General features: G+C 44.2%; 1 protein-coding gene across 2 annotated transcripts in view; it reads right to left on the bottom strand.

Moving 5' to 3' along the window:
* Window positions 1-9,867, bottom strand: part of uck2a (uridine-cytidine kinase 2a) — a 45,009-nt gene extending 35,142 nt beyond the window's left edge. For both annotated transcript variants that reach the window (XM_070887357.1, XM_070887356.1), the window contains exons 1-3: window positions 9,753-9,867; window positions 1,548-1,707; window positions 1,331-1,427 (exon numbers count right to left, since the gene is read on the bottom strand). In XM_070887357.1, the coding sequence (XP_070743458.1) occupies window positions 1,331-1,427; window positions 1,548-1,707; window positions 9,753-9,833 (338 nt within the window). In that variant the 5' untranslated portion in view covers window positions 9,834-9,867. The remainder of the gene's footprint in view (window positions 1-1,330; window positions 1,428-1,547; window positions 1,708-9,752) is intronic.
* Window positions 9,868-18,450: the final 8,583 nt, after the last annotated feature.

Below are 18,450 nucleotides of genomic sequence, written 5' to 3'. Positions count from 1 at the left end.
GTTCAGGGTCAAATAGAATGCTATAGTTGCAAACAGTCTGATTCAGCCTTAGACGGTGGCCAGGGAGAGGGATGGAGTCGAAGGCTAGGGAACAGTTTGTGGAACACCGTAATCTGTCTAGTTACGAGTCACTATCTCCCACTTTGATGAAACCCTGCTACACATGCCAGAGCGCTGTTGTACAAACTTACCATTAAAAAAAAGTAATATAAAAAAGGGGCAAAACTCAAGCAGGAAATGGTTACTTTATTTGAAACTACAATGTAGCCCACAACCTCGGTGGTAGCACTCACCAGAGTCAGAGATTGTCAGTTCAAGTAGCACTCCAGAGGCTAGAACCATAATCTTGGCTGACATCCAGTTGAATACCGAGGGAGTGCTGCACTCAGGAGGTGCCATCTTTTAGAGGAGATGTTTTACTGAGAGAACTGACAGGGCCTCAGTTTAAGATCCCACAGCATTTTTTGAAAAAAGGAGAGTTCTCCTGGTGATCTGGCCAACAGTTAAAACAGATGATCTGGTCACTTAATTAATTGCAGTTGGTGCACAAATTTGCTTCCGTGTCTCCCACATTACAACAGTGCTTACACTTCAAAAAGTACTTAATTTGCTGTAAAGCGCTTTGGGGCACTTGAAGGTCGTGCAAGGCGCTATATAAATGCACACACTTTCTTTCCAAACCATTCAACTGGGACAGGCCATTAGCATTTCATTGCAAACTGCACAAAACAAATTTCCACCTTCCCAGTCATGTTCCTCTCCTCCTTAAAGCAAGGGATTCTTGCTGGGATACAGCTCTTTGGATGCCAGTCACCCTCTGGTATCTCACACAAGTATCCATGTGTGAACATAAAAATAGAATGTAGTTATGCTAATCGATTGGTGGGGGGGGGGGGGGGGGGGGTGCTAAACCATGCACAAGAAAGCCAAGCCTGATCTCGTCTTCACCCGATATCTACACACCAGATACCTGCAGAGGTTAGTGACCATAAGAAAGGTAGACTCATAAATGTTCCTTCCCTTAAGCAAATGTAGCACCCCTACGGTTACCATGGCTGAGATCAATCAATATAGCACACATCAGGGATCAATTTTGGGACCTTCCTGTTTTGCAAGGCTACTGTTAACTGTCTTTTCTAGCCAAGACATGGTCGATCATTCTGAAACCAAGTTGGGGAATGCAAGTACAAAGAATACATCAAGCTCCATAAATTCATTAGCGCAACACCACAGAAATCAAACACATCTGTTGTGCACATCATTTGACGCCAATGACTTTGCCTGCAAGCTACATTTGAAAACAAATTGGCCTCTATTAATGTAAATTTACCTGGAATGGGAAACAAAGTCATAGACAGGAATCTCGACCGTTTTTCCTTCAATGATATCCCTCAGGGTATTCAATATTAATTCATTATCAAAGGCATCTGCAAAGAAACAACAAAATTGGAGGGGGGGAAAAAAAAACATAATTGTGCCTCAATAAAGATTACAGCGACACATAACTAAATTCTCTACTGAGGGCTCCTTTGCTAACATTCACGTACCTGGGTGATCGAAGTTAAACTGACCCTTCATTGCTTTTCCATTCTGTTCAGCTGTCAGGACTCGGTAAAAGCTATCTTGGCTCACAATAACCACCTGCCGCTTGTGATGGTCGATTTCATTTTGACCGAGTAGTTGGACTATTTTCGCACAAACAGAGGACTGCCTCAGAAAAAAAGAGAAACATGTGAATAGTGAGGCTGCAGTTCCTATATTATTAGCTATTTCCCCAACATTGGGCCCTGCCCCAACCCTCTCCAAATATTTGCCTTCAAACACAAAACTATACACGTAGAACAATAAGCAAGCTGTATTGAGAGTTGTGGCAGTGTTAAATAGAATCACATTCCTTAACATTTTTCTACACTTCAGCTTAAAAACATACATGCACGAAGATATTGAAACAGACTATCAACAGCTCAGCTATGGCACACTAAACTGGACTGTCTCCTATAATCAGATAATGTCGGAGGCAGTGTGGGCCCATTATCTCCAGTAGGCATAACAATACCACAAAGCTGGGCACTACTGCCACAAAGTTATGTCTGTTGCATTGTGTGAAAAGTGTTTCTCACAAAATTAAGCATAGATTTTATCAGATGCAAAAGCAACAGATTGCAGTCACTGGGATTTCAGTAAAGCATAATGACAAGCATGTCAAATTTCCCCAACTATGATTGACAGCCAAATGTAGTGTTATAAATGGTATCCTTCCAAACTGGAGATTTTACCTATTTAACACAGAGATGGAATACTTATGGCTATAATGAATCAGTGAAAACTTTCCCATCTGGAAGACATTGTAAACTTGCCATGTTACACTTCAAGCAACATCCAAGCGTGTAGGACTTGAGTTATCAAGCCCTTTGATTCTCCTACATGGCAAGTGAGCCTCAGGTGGGCAGAGGAAACCTTTCAAGGACACCCTCAAAGCCTTCTTGATAAAGTACAACATCCCCACCGACATCTGGGAATCCCTGGCCAAAGACCACCCTAAGTGGAGGGAGAGCATCCGGGAGGTCGCTGAGCACCTCGAGTCTCATCGCCGAGAGCATGCAGAAAACAAACGCAGGCAGCGGAAGGAGCGTGCAACAAACCAGATTCCCCACCCACCCTTGCCTTCAACGACTGTCTGCCCCACCTATGACAGAGACTGTAATTCCAGTATTGGACTGTACATTCACCTGAGAACTCACTTTGAGTGGAAGTCTTCCATGATTTCGAGGGGCTGCCTATGAAGAAGATTTGGGGAGGGAGGGGGAGGGGAAAAGAAACATCACAGTTGAGTCCCATGAACACCTCCAGCATAGATCACTGGAAAATGACAAGGGAGCAGGAACCGTGATATTTCCCCGCTAGGTCTGGGGGTACCATATCCTATTGCTATAATCCTATTCTTGCCCAGGTTGGAACCGCTCTTCGTGGCTCATCTACTCATTGGACTATCATGCGGCATCATCTGGAGTGCTAGGTGATGGCCAGGAGGATCATCCAACATTAGGTGTGTGCGGAGGCATGTTCACATGCTTTACCCCACCCCTCCCTCCGTGCAATCATTTCCTACTAATCAATTAATGTGCAGTACTACAACATAGTAGTGAAACGTGATCATCTTTAACATGGCAGTTTCTCATCACTACAACCTGACCACATTATTTAAAAAGTACTAATTAATCTTTAGGCACTCAGCAACTTATGAACAATTGCAGCAATAAAGTGGGACTGACTGTTACAGAACTGCCTGCAATGCAAGTGGGGTGGTTTCTACAGCGCTGGGATTGGGAGTTGGCTTTGCTTTACACATCATGACGCGAATAAAAAGAAAGTGTTATTGAGGACTAATCTCAATGTGGCTACAATTTCCTCTGACTTTGACAAGAGTCCAGATGTCAGGATTCTGGATTCGCAGGTTCGTTTCGCCAATTGATAAAAAAATTTTAAATTAGGAGGTGGGCAGGGGGAAGAGAGACAGAGACAGATTCGTTTAGATTCCAGGAAGCAGCAACCATGTGCTGGCTCCTTGTGTTTACACTGCCAAAATTGGCTCTATTGTCTTGTCTTGACTGCAGAATTCTGCTGTCCGGACAGGGGATCTGGCAGCGTAAATGCAAGGAGCCAATGCACTAGGTGCACAGATGCTACTCTATGATCCAAAATAAACTCCAATATTATGGTGCCTAAAAATTAAGTTATACCTTTGAAAATAGTACAGCAAGTGTGGAAAGATGGCAATGAGAGAAACTGCAGTATTATTGGTTATACATTAGTTAGACCACACTTACTGTGCACAGTTATGGTCGATATATTAAAGAATATAGAGGCACTGAAGGTGGTGCAAAACAGGATGATACCAGAATTGGTGGTTTCTGTGCTGTAAATTGTACAAATTTGTCAATTGCTGCAGAAAGGCTGAGGAAGGCTAGCACGTCATGGTCAGTCACAGAGGATGTCAACCTATTCAACGAAGTCAACGACCATTTTCCCCTTCGGCATAAATGTCACTGCTGGGACATGTAGTCCTGCAGTATAGCTTAGCATCCACAGGCAGCCAACTCTCACTGCAAGGAACGTATTGTTTGCAAAAGATCCAAGAACAAGACATGCCCATACAGGATAGAATATTTACTGAATATTAAACCTATACAAAAACCACAAGCCAAGTGCCACTCTTTCACCCACCAGCAGTAATTTCAGAGCACTATGTAAAGAGTATTGTGGCACTCTGTATGCCAGCCATTCACCCTGATCATACACCTCCGTGCGCATAACACAAATGCTCCTGGAGACAGACTGTGTTAAAATAGAAATCTGGGATCTAGCACATTTCCTGCTGCAATGCAATCCAATAAAGGTCCACGGCTGGTTTGAGATGAAACGGTACAATGTACAAAACAGCAGCTTGGCTATAGGAATTAAGGTGAAATTTTGAATTTGATTGTTTGGAGAGCTTTATAGGCTGTACCAAGCATCTCTCCAAGAGATCAGTAGCCTGTGTGCAAATGCACAGATTAAAAGATGACAGCATAAGCAAATATGGCAATGTAAAAGGGCAAATAAAATCCTTTTTAGCTTGTTCTTTACTAAAGTCGACCAAATTGAGGTATTTAGGTTATGATGAGGTTAATAATGATAGATTATTTCCACAGTGGGCAGCAAGACAGTGCAAGTGGACACAAATTTAAGATAATCACAAAGAGTTAGAGGTGGTCAGAAAGCATTTTACACAGGATGGATAGAATGGGGAACTCATTGCCATAAATCACTGGGCAGAGTCTATCATTTATTTTGAAAGGGATTAGTTTGGAACCTCCCTCTTTCTCTCCTCTCTCCTCCCCCCCCAAAAAAACAGCACTGCAGACTTGGGGACCACATGCGCTATTTCTGTCCTAAAACATTCTATGAAATTAGCAGATTCAAATTCTACATCCCAGAAAATCAGCCCAGTCTCAGCAGCTCCCTCGAGCATGGAGAATTTGAATCGGATGTCGTTGTGAACATGGTATTACCACCTTTCCCGTAATCTTGTGCCGCTAGTTAGCTAATGTAATGACCAATGAGATTCTTTTATCTTTAGACTGGGGTTTTTTGCACAATTAATGACTTGTTGCATATCACTTGAAAGGATAAGAAAGTGCCTGCATTTAGGAAGTGTCTGATCAATGGAGTTATCAAAGCACTCAATGCTAGATCCTATTACTGGTAATTTGAGGTTTAATGGCGCAGTCTTCATCCACTGAATAGCTCGGGTGTGTTTAATAGATGAGACACACACACAGAAAATAAAACTAAGGCAATACCAGAACATGTCATGTATAAACAGAAAATGCTAGAAATACAAGTTAGGCATCATCTGTGGAAGGAAAAACAAAGTTAGTTTCAGGTCAGTGACTTTTCAATCAGAAATAGCAGGGCAACTCAGGATAGGTTGTTCAAATAAAAACCATCTGCCCTCAAGACATAGTGTAGCTCCGTCAATGGTTTGGGCAAGTTATAGCCTATGCTGGAATGTCAACACGCAGATCCTGTAGATCAGCATCAGGTCTGGCCCTGGACAGCCAATACGGCTGGTTACTGAAAAGTTGCTGACCCACTGATCTAGAACTGCAATAAATGCTAATCGATAGAATTTCCCAGTGCTCCCTTCTCACTCATTAAAGGTGACAATGGCTTTATTTGCCATCAGCAGTCAGTTTAGGGAAACCACATTGTAATGTTTCTCAAGTTTAGAAGCATTTTTTTTTTAAATGTTAAAATAACTGCATTTAGCCCCCCCTCCCCCCCCCCGCAGCTCAACAAAATACTCTCACCCACAGCTACATTGATCACACCAACAGTTCCTCTCTGCCCAAGAAACAAAATACAGATGAAAAACCTGGAATAAACAGAAAATACTGAAAATGTGTAGGTCAGGCAGCATCTGTGGAGAGAGCAGACAACTTAACGCTTTCAGATGTGGATTCTTCGTCTGCTCTCATCACCCTGATGAGTGTTTCCAGCATTTTCCATTTCTCTTGCTCAATGAATTGCGGTTATGGTTTTGTAATGCTAGTTATTTAGATGCGAGATTCAAAACTCAGCTATTCCACATCAAAAGGTTTTATATATTTCAAGACATCAATCTGAGAACCTTCTGCAATTAGTTAGAGAACTTCTTAATCTCAGGAGGTGGCAGACTTTTCTACCAGCCTCAGTATTTAAATTTCAACAAAAAGGTCCCATTTTAGCACCTGAATTGATAAATATTGAATGTGTTCTGATTTTTTTTAATATAAACACTTACAAGGTTTAATCCTGGATCATCTTTCAATCCCATGCTTTGGTAAGGATAGCAATCAAGACAGCTTTATAGCACATTTTCTTCGGTCCACGGTTGCTACTGACACACAACTTTAGCCACAACTGGTAAACAAGCCAATGCTTCTGTTTCCTGCCAAACAAATTGATTTTCCACGGGCACTTTGAGAGAACACTATCCCACCAGAAAATACAAAGACTCTAACCACAGAGGGCAGAAACCGCCGTGCTGTTGCCTCGAGTTGGTGGAGCAGCTCAATCCACTTAGGCAGTGGAAGAAAGTGTAGTGGGCAGTAGAAATCTGAAGTTCAGCTTTTTGGGAGAATTGAGACTCAAATCAATAGAAAATATAAAAAATGTTTTAAATAGATGCGTTAGGCAAGGGTATTAAGGGTTACAGAACAAAGATGGGTAGATGGAGTTAAGATACAGATCAGCAATGATCTAATTGAATGGTGGAACAGGCTCTAGGGGCTGAATGGCCCACTCCTGTTCCTACATTCCCAAGTGCTTCTGCACAGCTACTGGGGGAAATATATTCAAACCCGGAAACAGCACAAATCGCACTCTGAAAACCGCTCATGTAATTGTTTTTCTGCTGATCCAGCTCCAATTTACCCTACAACATTAACGGAGCAGATTTTTTTTCCCCCTGAAGCACTAAAGCAGAACTACCTGTATTGACTTTATAATACAAAAGTCCCATCGAGATGAACGCAGTGATCAACAGAAACAAGGTAGCACAAAATGACTGAAGGATGAATTAAGGGATGCAATGCATGGCGCAACACGAGCTGCTAGCCAATGAGGAAGAAAGGATGTTAACACAATCCTCCAGACAAGGTTCAGCTGCGATTTTTTTGGGTAATTGAAACCTCCATTGGGTCAAGACTTTCACTCAATAAACAGAACATTCAGCAGATCAATGAAATATAAGATGCTGAACAGACTGAAATACCCTATGCAGCAAACATATACTGGCTGTTCAACTAAACTATGTCACAATTAGACTGCGCTCATCAGCACAATGTAGTGTAGCATTAAGCAAGGCACTGGTGTGCATGAGTAGCGGGGATGTGCTGCAAGGTTGGTGTTAGACCAGTACATTACACAAAATATTTTATGCTTATTGCACACTTAACCAGCAGAAATTAATAGTAGCAAATCCACAATACGTGCAATTGATACAAAGACATGGAACTTATCACCATTACAGTAATGTAATTAATCTGCAATATGGCAGGATTTTAAACCCATAATTCAATTTTTAAAACAGTAAATAGGGATCCAAGCAAACACTGATCCACCACCTATGCTATAAAAAAATTGCATGAATTTTAAAGGCCAATTCAGAAGAAAACAAGAAAATGCTGAAAATATCCAGCAAAATGTTAACCCGTTATTTCTCTTTTCAGATGCTGACTGGCCTGCTGTATATGTCCAACATTGTGTGTTTTTATTTTACATTTTCAGCATCTGTAGTTCCCACCCCCTTGTATTCTATTTTAAAAAAGACAACCAGTCTTTTTGGTTGGAGTTTAAAAATCAGGAATGCTGTGTGCATCTTCAGACTTTTTCCAAACCATACCAGTAGCAAAAGCCAAAATAGCAGCAAACACAAAGAAAAGTCCTGCATTTATATAGCACCTTTCACAACATTCCCAAAGCGCTTTATAGCCAATGAAGGACTTTGGAAGTATGGTCACTGTTGTAATGTAGGAAAAAACAGGACTGCTGCAAATCCAAGTGCCCCAAGCCCTGGCAATAATTTATTTATTTAGCAATAATTTCACCAGAGCTAACTGATGCCTCTTTTATAAATCAGAAACATTCTGGAGCAAACTGTACACACAGTGAGGAGCAACTGGATCATTGTACCGTTGCATCATTTGTACAAAAAGAAAAATTATTTGAGGACAGTTTATGACCATAGCGTTTGCACCACCCTGGTGAAAACCTGCCGACATTATGAACATGACACTTTCACCAGGACAGAAATCCAAATGTATCGTCACTTTTACGGTGGTGGTTCCCTTCATCGTATTGGTAATATAACAAACAAGTGGCAGATTAGACATTATAACTAACCAGTTATATTCATCCATACAGGAAAATATAAAATTAAAAAGGCAATCTCCCCTTTCATTCTGTATTGTCGGAACCCTATGTGGGTATCTAATGATTATATCAATTCCAGCTCTAGCGAGTAGACACCGAAAGGGATACCAGTCACTCAAATTCATTGAACAAAAAGTATTACTTTAGCTATGCCAACTTTTACAGAGACGTCATCTTTCTCCTATGCAAGCCTTTCTTTCCTTTAGAATGGGCACACAAATCAAATAATTAAAATTAACACGTAATTTGGTTAATTTTAAACGTGGAGCCACTCTGGCAAATTAAATGTCTTCCCCCTCCCGCAACAGAAAGAAAATGGCCGGACAATCCTCTGCCCATAAAAAAAAGTAGCTATTTAACTTGGGAGGCGTTTTCTAATTGCAAAAACATCCAATTTAAATACTCTTGAGTTTTTTCTTTGTTTTGTTACTTTTGAATTCAGGAAAATTGTTTGGCTAACCTTGGGGAACGAGAGTGCGTCTCACAGGAGAATGGCAGTTTAACACATGGCGGGAAGTAAACAGGCGGCTGACTGGGCACAATGTGCAGAGCAACAGCAAGCTTGACCTGCTTTTGGGGGGGGGGGGGTGAAGTGACGTGTTAGACAGGCCTCAGGAACACAAGAAAAGTTCAAACGCGATTTCCGGTCACTTCCAAAGTACCCCCCAGCAAACGTATAACTCGCCGATACCAAACAAACAATCACAGTGTAAACATGAAGGGCATGAACTCCACATTCAAAACCTGACCTATCTCCAGCTTGCACCCCTAGACACTCCCTCCGGGTAAATCAATGAACAATATATTAAAGTACCAAGTGACTTGTGAAGACAAAGGAAGCGGATGCAATGACAGCAGAGGGCTGGACTGGTTTCCCTCCATGCTTCCGACTCGACAATTTCTAAAGCACCCGCCACGGCTCGCAAATTAGACTGGATACATTTCGCAACAGTATTATTCCGATAGAGAAACACAGAACATTCAGTATCTATTTTCGCCCATATAAACCATTTGCGACTCTGTTGCACCGCACACTGCAATCCGCACCAGCTGAAACACAAGTGCTCGCAAACCAGGCGAGCGGGTCGAGCCTCCATTGCACCCCCCTCCCCGCCTTCAGCCATTCTCGGTGCGGCTACACATTACACCGAGTGTCCGGGACAAAGCGGCGTGGGTAGCAGCTGCTAGCCCGGAGTAACCACGCGGTGCCGCCACCACCACCACCACCACCACCACTTTAAACTCCCGACAGCAAATCGATGTTAAAATGCATCAGTCGGATACATAAGCCATACTTTTCCGCTGGCGGTGCCCCCTCCGACCCCGATTAGAAAGGGTTTGTGGTTCTGAACCGTCTGGTCGCTGTCTCCTGCCATGATGCACACAACCCTTGGCTATTTTTTCCCCCTCCCCCCCCCGCCGCTTCGACTCCGGGTTTGGTTGGTCCTAGTGAATAAAAGGACTAACTCGATTGGATTTCCTGCAGCATTTCTGAAGAATACAGGAATTTATAATACTGGATGATGACTCACTCCCCGCCCGCTACATCAGACGCGGTAAACTAGACTACTGAGTCAGACAACCACCATCCTCAGCAGCACTGCATAGGCATTCCAACTTTATACTCAGGGGCAGGGGCGGAGCTGTTACTGAGCGATGGAGAAAGAACCATCCACAGCTCAGTTGATGGGGATTAACCAATCAATGGGATCTAAAGTAGAATGTCGCAACAATCTTAAAACATCTTTTCTTAAATCTGTATTTTTGCAGAAATAATTATTAAACAACTTTAGAAAAATCCAAAGCGAACATAAGGTATGAACTTTTATCTATGTTAATTCCAGTTGTGACTGGTATTTGCTTTAAATTCTAGTTCTCTTTATTCCATTAATGAGGATCCAATATGCTTCTTTTGTATGGTAGTGGCAAAGAAAATCAAATGTCAATATTTAAGTCAGATATCAAGGCCAAAGCTTCCGGTGTAATAGCGTAGATATCTTGTAGGCTGCCTGTGAATTTCCTCTGAGGGCAATACTCAACGATATGCTCCAGGGTCTGATCAGGAACTCCACAGTCACACGATGGGGATGTTTTAATCTTCCACCTATGGAGATGGTGGCAGCATCTACTATGACCGGTTCCAAGGCGGTTGATGGTTGTCCACTTTTGGTGAGGAAGGTTTGATCCTTCAAATTGTACATTGGGGTCCTCTTTCAGGAATCCATTCCGTATGTCACCGTTCTTCCAAGCATTTCGCCATCGGTCATCAAGGCTGAGGTGAGATCGCTGAAGGGTTTTGGTGACGGTCCAAAATGGTCTTCTAGATTTGAGATGGGTTGGTGGTAGGTTGTTTAAGTTGGCCTAGATCAGCATGTCTTTGCTGGTGTAGCAGTTGTATTCTCTGGAGACTGCATATTTCTTGTGGTGGTGCGATGTTTGCAAGCATGAGCAGCCAAGGTGTTTGTGTTGATAAAAGCATATCAGTGATAATTCTGATAGTAGAATTCAGCTGGACATCAACGGATTTTACATGCGGACTTGATAGCCATACTGGAGAGCAGTACTCTGCGGTAGAGTACTGCTGTACAGAGGGTTTGAGCGTCTGCTCCCCACGTGGATCTGGCAAGTTTCCGGATCAAGTTGACTGAATTCTTTAGTTTCTGCCCAAGTTTTGGAGATGCTGTCTATACGAAAGAGCGCAATCGAGCGTGACTCCCAAGTAGGAGGGTGCTTTGGCATGGTTTACGTCTGCGCTGCAAAAAGAACCTTTCAAAGCTTGACTTGCTTGATGGGTGTTGAGGTGAAATGTCAAGGTGATGGTCTTTTGTGGGTTAGGCCTAAGTTACCATCGGCGGAAGTAGGCCTCCATCCCCTGTAAATCACTGATCAGGGTTTCCTCGGTGATGGACAGTTTCATGTTTTGTGCGGCCAAGGCAATGTCATCAGCATATATGAACTTGCAGGACTCTGTTTCGGGGTGGTCACTGCTGTAAACGTTGAATAACATGGGTGCTAGGACAGAACCCTGTGGGAGTAAGTTGTTCGTTGACCTATATCTGCCCTTCTGATTGCCAGCATACACACAGAAGCTTTGGTTGCTAAGCATGGAGTTGAGAAGAGTAAAATGGTGGAGAGCTTGAAAAGCAGTCCATGCTTCCATACTGTGTCATATGCCGCTGACAGGTCCACGGGTACTAGGGCGGGCTTGAGCTGATGCTGGAAGCCAGCTTCGATGTGCGTTGTTAAAGCTACCACTTGGTCGCAGCAATTACGGTTGCTCTGGAAGCTCGCTTGCTCCTTAGGGTTGGTTGGCTCGATGATGGGGGCTAGTCTGTGGAGTAGTAGCCTCTCCAACACTTTATAACAGGTGCAAAGTAAGAAGCTCGGGCGGATGCTGGAGACTTCACTAGCATACTTCCCCTGCTTCAGGAGGGCAATTATTTTAGTCTCCATCATACTAGATGGAATTTTATCAGTTGCCAGTACCTCGGAGAAGGAGGAGGTCAATTTTATTTTTGCTTTGGGTCCCAGTGCTTTTAAGAATTCTGGCTAAACACCATCTGCATGAACTGAATTGAATATGCACATTGTCAGTCTATATAGGCTCTTATTCTTGTCAGAGAGAATGCATTTTCCTTCATCAGTCTAGTATGGATTTGAACTCGTGCCCAAGTGAAGGCTCACATATGAATAATGCCCAAACAGACGCAGCACTAGACAGCACCTAGCACCATACTTCAGGAAGGAGCCAGGAGAGGAGGTGAGGAAGAAAACTGGCAAGAAAAAAAAAGTATAAACGATATTCAAGAAGACTGAGTAAATGAAATGTCTTCACGAAGTTACGGGACTTGTAAGCCAGAGACTTGAACTAATGATCCGGGTACATGAGTTCAAATCCCACCTCGGCAGCTGTGGAATTTAAATTCAGTTAAATAAAAAAATTACAAATCTAGAATAAAAAGCTAGTGTCAGTAATGGTGACCTTGAAACTGCCAGATTGTCGTAAAAATCCATCTGGTTCACTAATATCCTTTAGGGAAGGAAATCTGTCGCCCTTACCTGGTCAGGCTTATATGTGACTCCAGATCCACAGCATGTGGTTGACTCTTAACTGCCTCTGAAAATGCCTAGCAAGCCACTCAGTTGTAACAAACCGCTACAGATAACAATAATACAAATAAAACTGAACGGATCACCCAGCATCAACCTCGGCACTGGCTTCGGACACTACAATGGCATACTCAGCCCCATCGACCCTGAAAAGTCCTCCTCACTAACATCTGGGGAATTGTGCCAAAATTGGGAGAGCTGTCCTACAAGCTAGTCAAGCAACAGCCTGACCCTTCAGCCAATGTCCCAGACTCCCACCTGCAGGACAGACACACCCAAGGTGGCGGCACAGTGGCATACAGTCGGTAGGAGTGACCCTGTGAGTCCTAAACATTGACTCCGGACCCCATGAGGTCTTCAGATCAAGCATGGGTAAGGAAACCTCTTGCTGATTACCACCTATCTCAGCTGATGAATCAGTATTCCTCTATGTTGAACACCACTTGGAAGAAGCACTGAGGATAGCAAGGGCACAGAATGTACTCTGGGTGGGGTACTTCAATATCCATCACCAAGAGTGGCTCGGTAGTACCACTACTGGCCGAGTCCTGCCAATCTGGGCCTGAGAGAACACGAGAAAAAAATCTACCTGTCACAATGCATCTGTCCATGACAACATCAGTAGCAGTGATCATCGCACATTCATTGTGGAGACGAAGTCCCATCTTCACATTGAAGACACCCTCAATCGTACTGCGTGGCACTACCACTGTGGTAAATGAGATAGATTCAGAACAGATCTAGCAACTCAAAACTGGGCATCCACGAGGCACTGTAGGCCATCAGCAGCAGCAGAATTGTATTCCATCACAATCTGTGATCTCATGGCCTGGCATATTCCTCACTCTACCATTACCATCAAGCCTGGTTCAATAAGGAGTGCAGAAGAGCATGCCAGGAGCAGTACCAGGCTACCTAAAAATGAGGTACCAACCTGGAGAAGCTGCAAAAAAGCAGAAGCAGCATATTATAAATAGAGATAAGTGATCCCACAATAAACGCATCAGATCAAAGCTCTGCAGTCCTGCCACATCCACATCCAGTCGACAATTAAACAACTAACGGGAGGAGGAGGCTCCATAAATATCCCCATCCTCAATGATGGCAGAGCCCAGCACACAAGTGCAAAAGACAAGGTAGAAGCGTTTGCGACCATCTTCAGCCAGAAGTGCCTAGTGGATGATCCATATCGACTTCCTCCTGAGGTCCCCACCATCACAGAAGCCAGTCTTCAGTCAATTCGATTTACTCCACGTGATATCAAGAAGTGGCTGAGTGCACTGGTACAGCAAAGGCTATGGGCCCCGACAACATCCTACCTGTTGTGCTGAAGACTTGTGCTCCAGAACGAGGCAAGCTGTTCCAGTACAGCTACAACACTGGCATCTACCCGACAATATGGAAAACTGCCCAGGTATGTCCTGCCCACAATAAGCAGGGACAAATTCAATCTGGCCAATTACTGCCCCATCAGTCTACCCGCAATCATTAGCAAAGTGATGGAAGGTGTCGTCGACTGTGCTATCAAGCGGCACTTACTTACCGATGCTTAGTTTGGGTTCTGCCAGAACCATTCGGCTCCAGATCTCATTACAGCCTTGGTCCAAACATGGACAAAAGAGCTGAATTCTAGAGGTGAGGTGAGAATGGCTGCCCTTGACATCAAGGCAGCATTTGACAGTGTGACATCAAGGAGCCCTAGTAAAATTGAAGTAAATGGGAATTGGGGTAAAAAGCTCTCCACTGGCTGGAGTCATACCTAGCACAAAGGAAGATGGTTGTGTCTGCTAGAGGTCAATCATCGCAGCCCCTGGACATCGCTGCAGGAGTTCCTCAGGGCAGTGTCCTCAGCCCAAGCATCTTCAGCTGCTTCATCAATGACCTCTTGATCATAATGTCAGAAATGGGGATGTTCGCCGCTGATTGCAGAGTGTTCAGTGCCATTCGCAACTCAGAAAATGAAGCAGTCCATGGCAGCATGCAGCAAGACATGGATGACATTCAGGCTTGGGCTGATAAGTGGCAAGTAACATTCGTGGCAAACAAATGCCAGGCAATGACCATCTCCAACAAGCGAGAGTCTAACCAGCTCCCCTTGATATTCAACGGCATTACCATCGTTGAATCCCCCACTAACAACATTCTGGGGATCACCATTGACCAGAAGCTTAACTGGACCAGCCACATAAATAGTGTCGCTACAAGAGCGGGTCAGAGACTGGGTATTCTGCAGCGAGTGTCTCACCTCCTGACTCCCCAAAGCCTTTCCGCCATCTACAAGGCAGAAGTCAGAAGTGTGATTGAATACTCTCCACTTGCCTGGATGAGTGCAGCTCCAACAGTCAAGAAACTCGACAAAGCAGCCTGCTTGATTGGCACCCCATCCACCACTTTCAACATTCGCACCCTCCAGCACCAGCGCACTGTGGCTGCAGTGTGTAGCATCTACAAGATGCACTGCAGCAACTCACCAAGACTTCTTCGGCCACACCCCCCCAAACCCATGACCTCTACCACCTAGAAGGACAAGGGCAGCAGGAAAATGGGAACACCACCACCTCCAAGTTGCCCTCCAAGTATCACACCATCCTGACTTGGAAATATATCGCCGTTCCTTCATCATCGCTGTGTCAAAATCCTGGAGCTCCCTCCCTAACAGCACTGTGGGAATTCCTTCACCACAAGGACTGCAGTGGTTCAAGAAAGTGGCTCACCACCACCTTCTCAAGGACAATTAGGGATCAGTAATGAATGCTGGCCTCGCCAGCAACACCCACACCCCGGAACGAATAGAAAAAATATATATATATTAAAAAAAAAAGACTTTTAAATCATGCCTTTCACAACATCAGGGCATCTTAAAGTGCTTTACAGCCAATTAAGTACTTTTGAAGTATAGTCACTGTTGTAATGTAGCAGCCAATTTGCACATAACAGCAATATGTTAATGACCAGTTAAGCTGTTTTTAGTGGTTAGTTGAGGGACTACCTCCCAGTCATCAAGATCCATGGCATGGCCTTGGACAACGTGGACCACTTTCCATACCTTGGGAGCCTATCAACAAGGGCAAATATCGATGACGAGATTCAATACCGCCTCCAGTATGCCACCGCAGTCTTCAGCCGCCTGAGGAAAAGAGTGTTTGAAGATCAGGCCCTCAAATCTGCCACCAAGCTTATGGTCTACAGGGCTGGAGTGATACCTGCCCTCCAGTATGGCTGAGAGATGTGGACCATATACAGTAGACACCTCAAATCACTGGAGAAATACCACCAATGATGTCTCCACAAGATCCTGCAAATTCCCTGGGAGGACAGAAGCACCAAAGTTAGCGTCCTCGACCAGGCCAATATCCCCAGCATCGAAGCACTGACCACACTCGACCAGCTCCGCTCAGCAAGCCACACTGTTCACATGCTTGACACAAGACTCCCAAAGCAAGCGCTCTACTTGGAACTCCTACACGGCAAGTGAGCCCCAGGTGGGCAGAGGAAACGTTCCAAGGACACCCTCAAAGTTTCCTTGATAAAATGCAACATCCCCACCGACACCTGGGAGTCCCTGGCCAAAGACTGCCCTAAGTGGAGGAAGTGCATCCAGGAGGGCGCTGAGCACCAAGTCTCATCGCCGAGAGCATGCAGAAATCAAGTGCAGGCAGTGGAAGGAGTATGCGGCAAACCAGTCCCACCCATCCTTTCCTTCAATGACTGTCTGACCCACTTGTGACAGAGACTGTAATTCTTGTATTGGTCTGTTCAGTCACCTAAGAACTCATTTTTAGAGTGGAAGCAAGTCTTCGTTTTCGAGGGATTGCCTATGATGATGAAATATTGGCCAAGACATCCCTGCTCTTCTTCGAAGTAGTACAATAGGATCTTTTATGTCCACCTGGGGCTGATGGGGCTGCAGATTAACGCCTCATCCGAAAGACGGCACCTCCAACAGTGCAGAGCTCCATTGGAGTGTCAGCCTAGGTTTTTGTATTCAAGACTCTGAAGTGGGACTTGACCCAGAGGCGGGAATGCTACCAGTGAGCCAGAAAAACTCTATGGAATTTGACCTAGTAGGGGCCAAGACAATTCAGCCCCGATTATGGTGGCCAGGAGAGGATTGTTTCGATGGTGTAGTATGTTCTCATACAAGGTTGAAATAAGAAAGTTGAAGTAAATTGCTTATTGAGCACAGGATTAGAAAAACAACTGCTACATTCACAAGCCTTGAGATCGGGGAAAAAAATGTTCACCCTGATAGGATAAATATTTGGAAAAGGCAGAAAGAGAAGTTGACAACTGACACATTTAAAGAGTAGCTGGGCTACTCCCTGCTGAGAAGGGATATTTGAGAATTACAGCAGTTAATTTTATAGAAGGCAGGGGAACTTAGTGTTCTTTAAAGAAGAGTATCAATACTGACTGGGGAAGGGAGTCCATGTTAAAATAATTATACATGGACTCTGGATTACCTGGGGTTGATTGGCAAATGGCCTTTTGTCACTTTAGATTTTCCTATGCCAGAGGTGAAAGAGCAGTGTGATAACACTCTGCAACACAAGCCCCTTGGTCTGCAGGAATGATATCTCACAAAGAACATACGAATTGGGAGCAGGAACAGGCCATACGGCCCCTCCAGCCTGCTCCGCCATTCAATAAGGTCATGGCTTAGCTTTGACCTCAACTCCACTTTCCTGCCCTATCCCTTGATTCCCTTAGTGTCCAAAAATCTATCAATCTCAGTCTTGAATATAAAAAGACTTGCATTTATATAGTGCCTTTCAAAGGTGTCTCAAACGCTTTACAGCAAATGAAGTACTTTTGGAGCGTTGTCACTGTTATAATGTGGGAAACGTGACAGCTAATTTGCGCACAGCAATGTGATAACGATCAAATAATCTGTTTTGTTATGTTTGATTGAGGGATAAATATTGGCCAGGACACTGGGGATAATTCCCCTGCTCTTCTTTGAAATAGTGCCATGGGATCTTTTACATCCACCTGAGAGAGCAGATGGGGCCTCGGTTTAACGTCTCATCCGATAGATGGCACCTCTGACAATGCAGCACTCCCTCAGTACTACACTGGAGTGTCAGCCTAAATTTATGTGCTCAAGTCCCTGGAGTGGGACTTGAACCCACAACCTTCTGACTCAGAGGTGAGTGTGCTACCCACTAAGCCACAGCTGACGCTATAATATACTGAATGACTGAGCATTCACAGCCCTTTATGGTAGAGAATTCTAAAGATTCACGACCCTCTGTATGAAGAAATTTCCCCTCATCTCAGTCCTATATTGCTGACCCCTTATCCTGAGATATGCCCCCTAGTTCTAGACTCTCCAGCCAGGGGAAACAGCCTCCCAGCATCTACTCTGTCAAACACTAAAAGAATTTTATACATTTTAATGAGATCAGCTCTCGTTCTTCTAGACTCCAGAGAATATAGGCGTATTCTACTCCATCTCTCATCACAGGAATCAATTCAGTGAACCTTCATTGCACCTCCTCTAAGGCAAGTATATATTGCATGTTCAGCCATGAACTCATTGAATGGCGGTGCAGGTTCGAAGGGCCGAATGGCCTACTCCTGCACCTATTTTCTATGTTTCTATGTTTCTACCTTGGGTAAGGAGACCTGTATACAGTACTCCACCAAAGCCCTGCATAATTACATAAGAACATAAGAAATAGGAACAGGAGTAGGCCATACGGCCCCTTGAGCCTGCTCCACCATTCAAAGAAGATTATGGCTGATCTGATCATGGACTCAGCTCCACTTCCCCACCTGCTCCCCATAACGCCATATCGTTTAAGAAACTGTCTATTTCGGTCTTAAATTTATTCAATGTCCCAGCTTCCATGGCTCTCCGAGGCAGCGAATTCCACAGAT

This window comes from Pristiophorus japonicus, chromosome 8 (assembly GCF_044704955.1).
Source record: "Pristiophorus japonicus isolate sPriJap1 chromosome 8, sPriJap1.hap1, whole genome shotgun sequence".
NCBI classification, from domain to species: domain Eukaryota; kingdom Metazoa; phylum Chordata; class Chondrichthyes; family Pristiophoridae; genus Pristiophorus; species Pristiophorus japonicus.
The sequence above is the reverse complement of the archived record's forward strand: the minus strand, read 5'-3'. Positions and strand labels throughout refer to the sequence as shown.